This window comes from Mus caroli, chromosome 3, assembly GCF_900094665.2.
Source record: "Mus caroli chromosome 3, CAROLI_EIJ_v1.1, whole genome shotgun sequence".
In the NCBI taxonomy this organism is placed as follows: Eukaryota; Metazoa; Chordata; class Mammalia; order Rodentia; family Muridae; genus Mus; species Mus caroli.
In genome coordinates, this window is record NC_034572.1 from 135,064,864 (window position 1) to 135,077,608 (window position 12,745).

Genomic DNA, 12,745 nt, shown 5'->3' on the forward strand with positions numbered 1-12,745 from the left:
AGGAAGGAAGGAAGGAAGGAAGGAAGGAAGGAAGGAAGGAAGGAAGGAAGGAAGGAAGGAAGGAAGGAAAAGGAAGGAAGGAAGGAAGGATAATTTGCATCTTTGAGTCCCTTATGGCCAGATTTTTTGTGTGTGAAATACATAAGTGATGTGATCTCTTTTTAACTTGCTACAGAAATGCCATTCTATATTCTTTCTGCTCACATATGAAAGAATGAATCTGCTATACACGCCTGAATTATGCCTGAAAGTCACTTCGACTAAGTTTAGCTCTAGGGTGTCCTCATTCTGAAGTGAGTTTTTTGAAGTATTTTTCAAGTTAGGCCCTGAAAACACGAAAGTATTAAAACACTGTGAGACCAGTGGTGAGAGTTATCAGAAAACCTGGTTATGTAACATCATAAGGATTCTGTTCTTTCTCATTCCATCCTGAAAGTATCAGAACAAGAATTCAGAGGAAGCTACCCAAGGCAGCCTTGTGTCTGAGGATGGGGATCAAAGAGATGCTGGCAAATGCCTCACTGTCAGAAAAAAAAAAAAAAAACCTCCTGTTTTACAAGATGAAAGCCTGTCTATACTGAACATGGCTTCTATTTATTTCTGTCTTACCACCCAATACCCACCCTGCTCAAGTGTTATGAGGAAGTGATTTGAACTGTTTATCCAACTTTAGATCTCAGTGATGACGCAGTGCATTCATACTACGGAAATATCACAGGTATGGTCCTCTGATCTCCATGCAGGCCCCCCATGGAAGACTCTCAGACCCTGCTTACCCCTGTGGTGAGCTGTGGGCCTCCTGGAGCTCTGCTGACCCGCCCTGTCATCCTCACTCTGCACCACTGTGCAGACCCCAGCACCGAGGACTGGAAGATCCAGCTCAAAAACCAGGCAGTGCAGGGACAATGGGAGGTGAGTGGGGTGTCTGTGGGAGAAACACAGTACCCACTGTCCATCAATGAGACAAGGAGGGGGAGACCTTTATTTTTAAATCAAAGAAGGACAGCCTTTAGATCACACTCAAAATGAGAGACAGAAGACCAGTAACTAGTTCCTTATCTTCTGACTGATGAGCACCAGAAAGGGGATGCTCAAAATCAGTTCACAGAATCAAGGATACTCCGAAGTCCCTGGTAACCCATTAGGAGTATAGGCACCCCATGTTGGGAAAGGAGGAAAGGAGGGATCATCAGAATTTACATCAGAACTCTCTTCACTTAGCATCTGTCTCTCAAGAACATCTTTATCAAATACATATGTAAATGATAGGATAAATATATATGTATAAAAATTACATATGCAAAATGTGAAGTTACAATATAATCACTTATGGTATTTTTAGCCAAAGAAATCACAAAGATACGCATGAAAGTTTAAAGCTATAATATTTTAGGAAAACTGACTTAGCAGCAAAGCACAATGTTCTGGGATTAACTAGACTTTTCCTTTCTACGAACATTGGCTACATTTGGCCATATGAAGGAATTATTCCTTATCAGAGTATCTCAAATCTAGGGTTGAGTTTGGGGTTATACTTTAACTGTCATCTTTAAATAGATTTAGACAGGCCTAACTTTAATGTCATTTAAGCTTCAAATGTCTATATTTATATCTATATCTCTATATACATACACACACACACATGTATGTGTGTGTGAACAACTATCTAAACAAGCAAAATTATCTAAAGCTCTATCTTAAGTGTTTGCAAGAAACTCTGCTAAGTGCTTTTTTTGATGTCTGGAGTTAAGTGATCATGTCAATGACATAGGGGTGAACTCAAGAGTCCAGGAAAATACAATGGCAGGTTTGGGTCATGGTGTCCATTGTCGGTCATATTCTTCTTGAACACTACTCCCTCGGGTCCTTCTGTCTCCAGTATCATGAGGCCTGGAATAACCTTAGGGGCCCTGAACTGCTTTCCTCATCAGTGCAAAATTCTTCTATATTCACTTGAAACTATGATTTCATTGATTTTGTTAAAATATGGCTTGTTATATGTCAGATGATGTCATAAAGCCTAAACCAATAAACTATCACCTGAGGTAGTAGTGAACCATCACCTACTACATTCATATCTTTATCCAGACCTGGAGACTTAATTTTATTCACTAATACTTTTGAGTAATTGGCAGTCACCCTGAGTTAGACTCACCTGGTAGAAAGCATTAGAGAACTGACTCGTGTTCTATGAAGACAAAATGACCTAATTCAGAGATTGAACTATGGTGGTGTATGTGTTTTATCTCCCACACATCTTTCTCAATCCAAATTACTTAAAAGTTGTGAAACTTCATAAAATTCTGGATGTCTACTTGTCTATAGTAAACCATGGCTCTGCTGATCTTGCGTCTGCCATCTTGTTGGCTGACCTCAGAGGGAACTAGACTCTTAACCCAGCCTCATGCTCCACCTGCCCAGTCTCTTATCACCTTCCACCCTGCCTACTGGAAGCATGTGGAATGTTAAACTCTTGTAAGAATGACCTCCTGCGTCATTAGTATATAAGTTAAGCCATTTAGTTATATGGCAATAAATCAAAGTATGGTTAAATTAGCAACTATTATTTTTACAAAAGCCATCACTTCCACTTATTTCGTACTGAATATTTTTGTGTCTAAAATAATGAACTATTTAATGGATTCCATAAGAAAAACAGGAGAGACATATGTAAAAGGCAGCATGTACCTAGCACAGATCACCTGCGGAGTTTCTGAGAGAGAGCTGACATTGTTTGGGAGAAAGAACACTATTCTGAGGAAATTACTGTAGTATGAATTTTGTAAGAGAAAGTACACTGATACAATATAATGTCTTAATTCCCCTAATTACTTTTAAATGTGGATTCTTGGAGAAAAGGTTGATATTCTCAACAATTTGTACTTTTAGGTTAAATAAGACACTGAAAGATCAAAACACCAAGTCCTCAAAAGCAGTTAAGGAACTCAGGCATACTACAATAAAAGGGATAATTCATTATTTTCTTTTGGCTTTTCATGTAGATTCCAGGATACTTATGTCAATAATTACATCCGTTTATAGACAGTAATAGAAAGAGCTGATGCTAGACAATAAAAATAAATACCATAAAGTTTGTAAAAGATGAACCAGAATTCAGGGACATATTTCTGTTTTATCTACCACTATCCATGGTGGCTGGCATGTGTCCTTGTTAGCATAACAATGTTCCCTTCCCCCTCCTTCCCAGGATGTTGTAGTGGTTGGGGAGGAGAACTTCACAACCCCCTGTTACATTCAGCTGGATGCAGAGGCTTGCCATATCCTCACAGAGAACCTCAGTACCTATGCCCTGGTTGGCCAGTCCACCACCAAAGCAGCTGCCAAGCGTCTTAAACTGGCCATCTTTGGGCCCCTCTGCTGCTCTTCCCTGGAGTACAGCATTAGAGTCTACTGCCTGGATGACACACAGGATGCCCTGAAGGTAAGTGTCTCCTACTCAACCAACCCTCTTCACCCTTACCTGGAAGCTAAGGTTTGGACTGACCTTACACACCTGGTGGTGGCTCTGGCATGTGTGCAAACACATGCATTGGGTCCCAGAGGAAGCAGTTACACAAATAGATATATCTCAGAGGCCATGCTGATAAATAAGCTGTTTTCTCTGTGCTAATTCCTCCCAAGGGCTACTTTTGTTTATCTTACTTGAGTTCTTTTAATGAAAAATGTAGAAGAATTTGGCAACGAAGCCCATGGATGGTAAATAATCTGCTTCCATGTTTATCTCAGCTGCGTTCTTCCTATAAAAGAAATTGGCGTAATTGCTCACACTGTATGTTCCTCTAGTGTGCTACTTCATTTATATGCTTTCCCATTCTTTTTACGAGGGCTGTGAGAGAGAGGGTTAGCATTTGACAACAGGCTGCTGCTTTGCAGAATAAATGAGCTTAATTCCTGGTGTGATTATTGCCATTCGTTTTATCCCATTTGAAGCTTCAAGGGATATAATAAGTGCCTTTGAAGAAGTTATGATCTAGAAGGAGAAATAAAAGAAGTGTGCCAGGGTTGAGGAGATAAGCCAGAACATGATGAATGTCACAGCTGAGATGCAATGTTCTCTGAGAGTTCAGGAAGAGAACCTACACAGATTTTAAGAAAATCTGAACAAGAGCTAATATTTGAGTCTTGTTATAATGGAAGGTAAGATTTTAAGCATCGTTGAAAGGAAAAATCATTAAAGATGCCTAGATATATGGAAAAGGATGAAGACACACAAAAGTGAACAGTAATTAATGCCTTTATGCAGATGTATTATACCAGTAAGCTGAGGGTAATAGAATCTTTGCATAAGATGGACCTTAGCCATCAGAGAGAGTCTGTGGTTTCTACAACAGTTTAAACAGAAGGTAGACATCACGGGAAATAAACATTAGACCCATGACTCAGACTTCAGTGGGCAGACTCAAATTAATAGAAGATGTGGCAAAGCTGTGATGATAACAAAAGAAAGATAAGGAAACAAGGATGCAAGGCCCTGAGCAAACAGCATGGTGGCTCAGGTAGTGCGCAGAAGGTCAAACTTCTGTCTCTTACAATGGCAAATCTAGGGTGGGTTGCTCTGCAAATTTGTCAATTTAAAGTACTATGATGAAGACCATGGGAGAGGAGACCTAAATGTGAACATTTATCCCTATCCTGTTGGAGGCTAGAGGCCCAATGTAAGGTTGCCATCAGGTTGGGATGCAGGAAGGACTTCTTGGTTTTAGACAGCCAGTCTCTTGCTGAGTCTTCACAAGGCAGAGTTGGTTGGAAAGGTATGGAGGCTCCTTGATAATGACATCTATCTCAGTCAGTAGAGCCTTACCCTCAGCATCTAATTATCTTCCAAAAATCCAGTCTCTTAAAGCTCTGTGGATGAGGACTATCAGCTATTAATTTCTGATGATACAAGCATTTGTTGACAATAGTAATTTTACTTATGGACTATTGAGTCAGGGAAATAAATCTGCCACCTAAAGATATCTAAGGAACAATTTTATATCTATAAATATGTAGACCTATTGTCTGATGCAACAGTTCTAAAGTAACATATACATTTCAAACAATCATATATGGGGTTAATTTTTTGAACAGACAATAGATCCCAATGTGTAGATCCAGTCATCAAGGATATCATGGTGATATTTGTTCACTGCTCTTAGAAGAAAAAATATCCAAAGAGAAGTGTAGACTAATGAAAATAATGACTATTACTGAGTGCTTCCATCTACCATTCAAAATATTTTTATTAACGCATTCAATCTTTACAGTAGCTCAAGAAAGTATGATTATTCTTTTACTAGATGTGGATTCCAACAATCAGGAAAATTTAAGGGCTCTAGGTCACATAGCAATGGTATAGAGAAAGCAAGCCTTGCCTCAGGTGTGGGCAGTTAACTATAGTTTGTCAATGGAACTAACTTGAATGAAAAGCCAGATGGGGACTAAGGAGATGTTGCCATGATATGGGAGCAGGAAGGCCAGCCAGCCAAAAGAAATTAGAGTACCAGGGGAGAAAAATCAGAGTGAAAAGAGTCAAGAAAGTCAAAGGAAGAACATTTTGACTGTTAGAGTATTTCTTTATGCAGTTTCTGACCAGGGGATAATTTTGGACTGTGAAAAAATGGAGGGTACAGTTCAGGGATCCTGGGAAGTCACCTCAAAGAGCATGGCAAGGGAGATATGAACAGCCATAGGTAACTGTGCAGTTCTCATGGTGGAAATGGCCACCAACCTTTCCAGGGAGAGGAAAAGGACCTTGTTGGCCACTGTATATATTCTTAATGACTGAGATTGTTGGGTTCTCTGATATGGAAGTGAGTGAACTGAGTGTGGCCCTGTGTAAGGCTTCCAGTTGTTTCTATATCCTCCTTGCAGATATAACTTTTAAGGCACTGTCAGAATACAAATCACGCTAGATTTAAATTCTTCCTGGAAAACAAAACTATAGTTATTACAGAGCCATGGGGTCTGATTAAAGCGAATCCTCTGAACAATTCCATGAAAAATTACTGTAAGAAGCACACAGCCAAAGACATTGAGTGGCATCTAAAATGTTTCATACACATAGCTTATCTTCTGTTATAGCAATATACTCAAGATCTCCTAACCTGCCTTCCCAATAGACACAAGAATTATGCAAAATGTTATACTTTTTCAAAAAAGCACATTTGAGTATGTTAATTATAGAATGGGGATAGAAATGGTCAATTCAAAAAACAAAACAAAACAAAACAAAACAAAACAAAACAAAACAAAACAAAAAAAAGACCAGTGAATTGCTCTCATCCGTGAAAGCAGCCCAAGAGCAGTTTGTATCATGGTCAATGCTTTCCAGATAGACATTTATAAACCCTCAGCATCCAGGGACCCAGCACTTAGCTGGAAAGAAATGTGAATTATGGATGAGGCATTCTTACACCTCTTGGCCTTTTAATGATGCAGGAATACCAAAATCCTGGTAATAAGTAAACGATCTACTCAACACTCTGAAGAGATAGTTCAGCCATGTCTGTACTACCTTACCCATACTTGAATGGGAACCTGGAGGCTCATTAGCTCAAAAGAGCTCTCCGGTGCTAAAAGCATACCTTCTTGACATAATTCCTGCTGGTTCTCACTGCCACTCTGGCATCTACATGCTCATCTTGTTGTCCTTACATCTCCAAGCTCTGACCACCACCCTTCCCACTCCTTCCTTCTCCTTTCCTTGTCATTTCCTTTCTCAGTAATTCTTATTTAGTAATTCTTTATCACCGCACAAACACAGAATCTACTTGGGTTTCAGGGTCCTTCTACAAAGGCTTTGGTATACATTGACTGGAACTGGGAGTCTTACCACAATGATTTCTGCATATTGTATAGTCACTTAAAGACTAGCATCTTAAACATGTTTACATATCCCTGTGTGAGTCCATTAAGGACAAACATCTTGCATCCTTAAGTTATCCATTCCCCCATTTCTTCACTTACTCAGCCATTACTGGACCTTCCAGGCAGCTCTTCTTCTCTTCCAGTACCCACAGGGAAGCCCCATTCTCTTAATTTACCACAAGGCTGAGAAATAAATCTCTACTCATTCTCACATTCCATATCTGCTCTGGGACATTGCTCCACTTGTGAGTTGGATTTTTCTCATGCTGTTCATAGATACCCATTGTATTTTCTTAAGTGCAAACCACTGTTTGTACCAGCCCCAGCAGGGCCTGTTTTGTGGTCTTTCAACTTCTATAACTCCAAGTTTCCTTCAAATTCCATGTTACCCCCAGATTTGACATTCTAGGTATGTGTCTATCCAAACATCCTCTTTTCTCTTTATCGATCTTTGGAGAGAACTCATCTCAAACGCATTCTCCCATTGAGCTATAGCAAACTACGCTGATTCCCATCACCAATGATGCACACAAATTAACAAATTCTCTACTTTTTGTTCAGGCTCATTTCCAATTAGGCTCATTACAATCCCAAGATGACTAATCTAAGCAGTGCCTCTCCTGCTCCCCTTGTTCTTTTATTGATCTCTTCCCAATTCATTATATTTTACACAGCAGTTGTTTGGTTTGAAACTTCTTATTTATCCTCCATGTCCTGATCATATCACAGTCATCTGCACTCTATAAGCTTGGTCCTTTATGCCGCCTTGTCTTTGATGTAGTCTCTTCTCTCTAAATCTGGGCAATGGGACAAAGGCGTTTCTTCCTGCTTTATGCTTAAAGCTAACTCCTTACCACTAACACTGGTAGCCCAGCATTGTGTCTCCAAGAACTTGACCTTCTCATAAAGTTGCAGCTGAATATAGAGAGCTTTTCTGGATTCTAGAAAAACAGAAACATGAGACCATGGTGGGGGTCCAGAGGAGTGCTCATTTTCAATGAATACAACTACTTAGTCCTTGGAAGTTATTAGAAAAGATGGTTGCCTGAATGTACCAAGACTATTAATTTTTACTTTTAAAAATCAATTCTGGCTATATTAAAATATTTTTAATCTAGTTATATTATTATGGGTATGGCTAGACAAAGAAAAGGAGGCTCCCTGTCAGTTGGGCTCAAGAAGCCCTGAAATGTCCTTTCATCTTTCTGCCTACCTCTTTGAGTTTGGCAGCTTTTGTAACAGTTTTCCTGAGTTTTGTTAAGCCCTGAAGCAAAAATGGTCACCTGAAACTTAAAAGCTTCACTTAGCAATTTGGAAGCACTGATGTAGAATCAGAATGCCAGCAGTGACTGCTGGGGTAAAAGTCAAGGCCCATGGAAGACAGCAGGCATCTTTTATATACCTTTCAGGATGCTTTCTTCCTGTGCACACGCATGAAGGACCAGTGGGAGCAAAGCTGAGGTTGAGTTCACACAAAGAGATAAAGATTCTGGAAACTGTGAGAATAGTCTGGAATAAACTAAAATAGAGAGGTCAAATATATTGTAAAGATCTCGGAGTTTGGAATATCACTAAGTTTCTTTTTTTTTCTCCTCCTCCTTGGGTGATTAAAGTAATAAAAATGATGTTTTCTTTTCATTATTTGTAAAGCCTTAAATCCTAATATAAATAGTCTAGAAATTAATAGAGAACAAGGTTATATTTGGAATAAGTCTTAAAACTCCCAGAGAGAAAAAAATACATCTATGTAGAAATAAGTAATCCTGCTCCCCTATTAGCCTCTTCATAATAAAGACCCTCAATAAGTGCTGAAATCGAAAACTTAAAAAGAGTTATTTGCGCTCATTCTGTATGTATGTTTATTGAGTTTCTGACAGATGTATTTGTGATCCAGATGAAATAAAATACATTACCACAATCTGGTTTTCTCTTTGGAATCTCTGGGTACAGAGAAAGCTTTTCCTTAGATTAATCTAATTCACAAATATCCTAATGTAGGCTCCAGGAGAGAACAGTAACTCTATAAAAGAGAGATACAAAAAGAAAAGAATAAAACACTGAAAAGTAGGGAAAACAAAGTGGTTTCGATGAAACACCAGTTGTCAATGGTGTGATGCCCTCCTGGGCTGAGCTTGCTAGGCAACGTGATAAAGGGGTAGGTAGCTTCATTTCCATCCTGCCACCTGTTGTCCATCTGCTATAGCCTCCTGGCAAGCAGCAGGTGACCTCAAAACTAACTTGTCTGGTAAACTGTCAGGGTCCTGGTTTCTGACATTAATCTATCCATGCATATTACACATATATCAGATAAAAACCAAGAAAATATGCTACAGGTTCCAATGATTGTGTCTACCTCCACTGCCTCTGGAAGGTTCAAGGGCAATGTTATAGATTTTGGCACAAAATTAGGACTAGATTCTATTAATCTTCCTTCACAGGCATTGAGATTATTATGGTATTTGAAAGATGATAAATCAACAAAGATGTTAAATTTGTCTGTAGTCTAGTTTTAGGGTGTTTGTCCTTTGGTGGCAGTCTAGCTGGTCAGATGTTGTCATTGAGATCTGTAATGGTGTCTCAGAATTTATCTTCTCATTGTCATCTTCTCATGAGACTTGGACTTAGCCCTATCCAATGTTGTGCAAATGACCTACTTGACGAATTGACCTTTATAGAGGGCATAGGAAGAGAAAAGTTGTGCTAACCATAATACTTCTTCTCTAAGAATGCCTACAAGCTGCTGTTCTGAATACGTAAATGTACAAATATCTTCCACAGCAAAAGGTCTTCACAAATATGATGGTGTTCCCCCTTGACAGGGCAAATATAAAACAATAACAAGTGTTTTATAGTATTGAGAACTTCCCTTTCCTGTAGTCAGTAGATGTTATAAGGATGGAAGGGAGATGGGGTATAGGTTTCATTGTTGAATATGAAGACTGGAGAAGAAATCATGAGAAGGAAGGCAAGCAGCCTGAAAAAAAAAAGAAAGAAAGAAAGAAAAAGAAAGTAAACTCCTCTCTCTGCAAGCCTGTGTAGCACAAGGTTACTTGGTGTGTAAGTTTGTATTGTCCTCAATTTTGGGTAATTGCTCATGGAATTTGAATAATAACATGTTAAGGGTAAACAGAAGTTCAACGTGAACTCACATGTACTAGAGTGACTTGAAAGTCCCTGTTCCATGATACTATGTGAAACATCCTTGCTTACATTAGAAGAATACCCAGGGGAGACAAGTGATGTGGGTTCTCTGTTGAGTGGGACCTCTTGGCACATTGCTTTGAGAGCATCACAAACTTCCTTGACCGGGCAGGCGGAAAGTGGCAGTTCAGCCCAAGCATCTGTGGCAGCAGCAGCTGCTGGAACAGCAGGCAGAGCCCTGGAAACGAAGGGACTTTGACGGGGAATGTTTGCACATGGTCACTGGCGTCTAGCCTTATTATTATTAAGAATGAAGGCAGGCAGACAGACGTAGGGGGAGGGCAGAGCACCGCAGTGTGAACACAGGAAAGGAAAATAACAGCATGAGGTGACATTGACCTGAGCAGGTGGAAGAGGCTGGCTGACTGTCAGCTATTCCCCATTGCCCAGCTCAGCAGCCAGAGGCCTGAAGGCCAGAGGCGGGGACAGCAGGCACAGGGCTGAGAGCTGCCTGCTGGAAAGCTGGCGGGGAACAGGGGAGACGGACTGCTGCTCTTTTTGGCCTCTGCTTTGGTAGAGTGCAGGCGCACTGCTGTGACAGGGGCTGTGGAAATAGCCACAGTTAGCAGAAAGAAACTTCTCATTACTAAATGACCAGGGCATGTTTCAACCTAGGAATAAAGACTACATAAAAATAGGGCAGGTTTCACTGAATCTGAAGGCAGGTTTAGTTCAGTCAACACAACCACTGAGGGCTAGTCTGTGGCTTAGTGTGCTTAGTGTGCTGAACACTTGCTAAGTTGTTCTCATGTCATAGAGTTCTGTGATGATAATGCCCTAGCAAAGCCCTGGACTGGATCAGCACCAAGGACAGAGCAAAGAGGAGGTCCTAGCTCCTTAAGCTAAGGCAAGCACAAACTTCTGGAGGAGGAGGCTGGCTTCTGTGACCTTCATATCTTTGGGGCTCAAAGATTTCTCTACAGTAGCTCCTTGCACCCACTAGTGGACCCGGTACTGGTGATCCAACTCCTTAGCAGAAGTAGATGGAGCCCATTCATATTTCTGTTGGAGTACACAGAAATATTCTTTTATTTTTTAGGTACAGGGACAGATAGTTTTAAGTAGAGAAGTGAAACAAGGGGTGGTTTTTGTCTCCTTCCTACCCTCTCTTTAGTGATCAGTGATTTAGTGATCTTTAGTGATAAGAAACTGATATTTAACCAGGAATCCTAATTGTGAGACTTCTCTAGAAGGAAGTTCGCCCAGGGTTGGAAGGCTCACTTGGAGAAAAGGGGGCAGGGAGAGAAGAAGTGGCAAATGCCACATGGCTGGACAATCCTGAAGAGTGAGAGTTTCTGGTGGTATAGAAAGAACATAAGAGCCATAGGTTCTCAGGTATGCCTCCATTTCCCTTCCTCTGCTGGGTCCAATGTGGATATATCTTACTATCAGAGAGCCTGTGAGAGCCCTGAGCATAGACAAGAGCTGCTTCATTGTTCCTCATAGGCCTTTAAAGAAGCTTGGATTTATTACGCCTCTTAAGTGGCCCAGGCTAATGGCTTGGCATGGGCAGTGCTTGGGTTTAATTGGTTATTGTGCAAGCTGCTTGTTTCTGTGATAGAATTTCATGTTGCTGCCTTTGCTGCAGTCTTTCGTAGGCTTCTAGAATCAATTCAGCCCTGATTACCCTCATTCAGCTCTCCGCTGGAAGCAGATACCACAACAAGTAGCTTCTCAGATCCCGGGGAGAGTTCCTGGTGACATTTCTCTAGGATTCATGTACATGTAGACATGTGTGCCCCCCACGAAGAAATGGGATGTGGTGTCAATCACTCCTATGTCATTTTTGAGAATACTTTTTAAAGTAAAACAGGTGGCAATGACAGTTTATCAGAGCATCCAGTAGGTTCACACAGGATGCTAACCATTAGAAGTGAGTCTGGCTGCCAATAAGAAAGACAACCTCAACAAAGGAAGGTGACCTTTATATTTCTAAGCACAAACAACCTAGATGATTCTAATGTTTATTATGACATTTATTTCCAAGGTCACGATATTTTGTTAAATCTTCCTAAATCTTTTGACCTTTGGTTCTGATTCTCCATTAAAGTATATGAAATAACCTAACCTTTGTGACTCAAAAAACATTCTGTCAAAACACTGTTTTAGAGTGGTTCTCCTTTCAGCCTGGTTATAGGTTCACATGGTCTCTATACCATGCAGAACAGGAGCAGTAGGCCAAGCCACATACTTCCTGACATAAGACACATATTTCAATGACACGGAGTGACTGTTTCCAAGAAAGCCAGGAGAGGAGAGCATTTAGCTGTAAAGTCATGTTCCATTGATGAGTATGCCACTTATTTTATTTCATCATTGTATCTATATCTCATATATTAACTAGCAAGACTTCATGGAGGAAGACTCCAGAAAGACAAATACAGAGTACTCTTAAGTTGAAATGGCCATAGCTATCTCAAATTAGAACACTGAACACTGGTAATATGGAAACAGCCCTAGTAGCATGTCCTGTGCATTGACCTCTCTTATGACACAAAACTTACATTGGCAACCTCTGAGCATGACTGTCATTTTGACTCACAGGTGTATTTACATAATTTTATTACCAAGGAGTTCCACCCACTCATTGAAATAATTTATTTGTGCTTTAGTATCTTCAGTGCTATGATTGGTAGTGGTGGTGGTGGTAGTGGTTGTGTTTCTACTTCTTTTT

At 40.2% G+C, this 12,745-nt stretch overlaps 1 protein-coding gene across 2 annotated transcripts in view; it reads left to right on the plus strand.

Moving 5' to 3' along the window:
* The window catches only part of Unc5c (unc-5 netrin receptor C), a 351,708-nt gene that overhangs the window by 317,284 nt on the left and 21,679 nt on the right, over positions 1–12,745 (plus strand). For both annotated transcript variants that reach the window (XM_021157613.2, XM_021157614.1), the window contains 2 exons: positions 744–912; positions 3,209–3,442. In XM_021157613.2, coding sequence (XP_021013272.1) covers positions 744–912; positions 3,209–3,442 — 403 coding nt within the window. The remainder of the gene's footprint in view (positions 1–743; positions 913–3,208; positions 3,443–12,745) is intronic.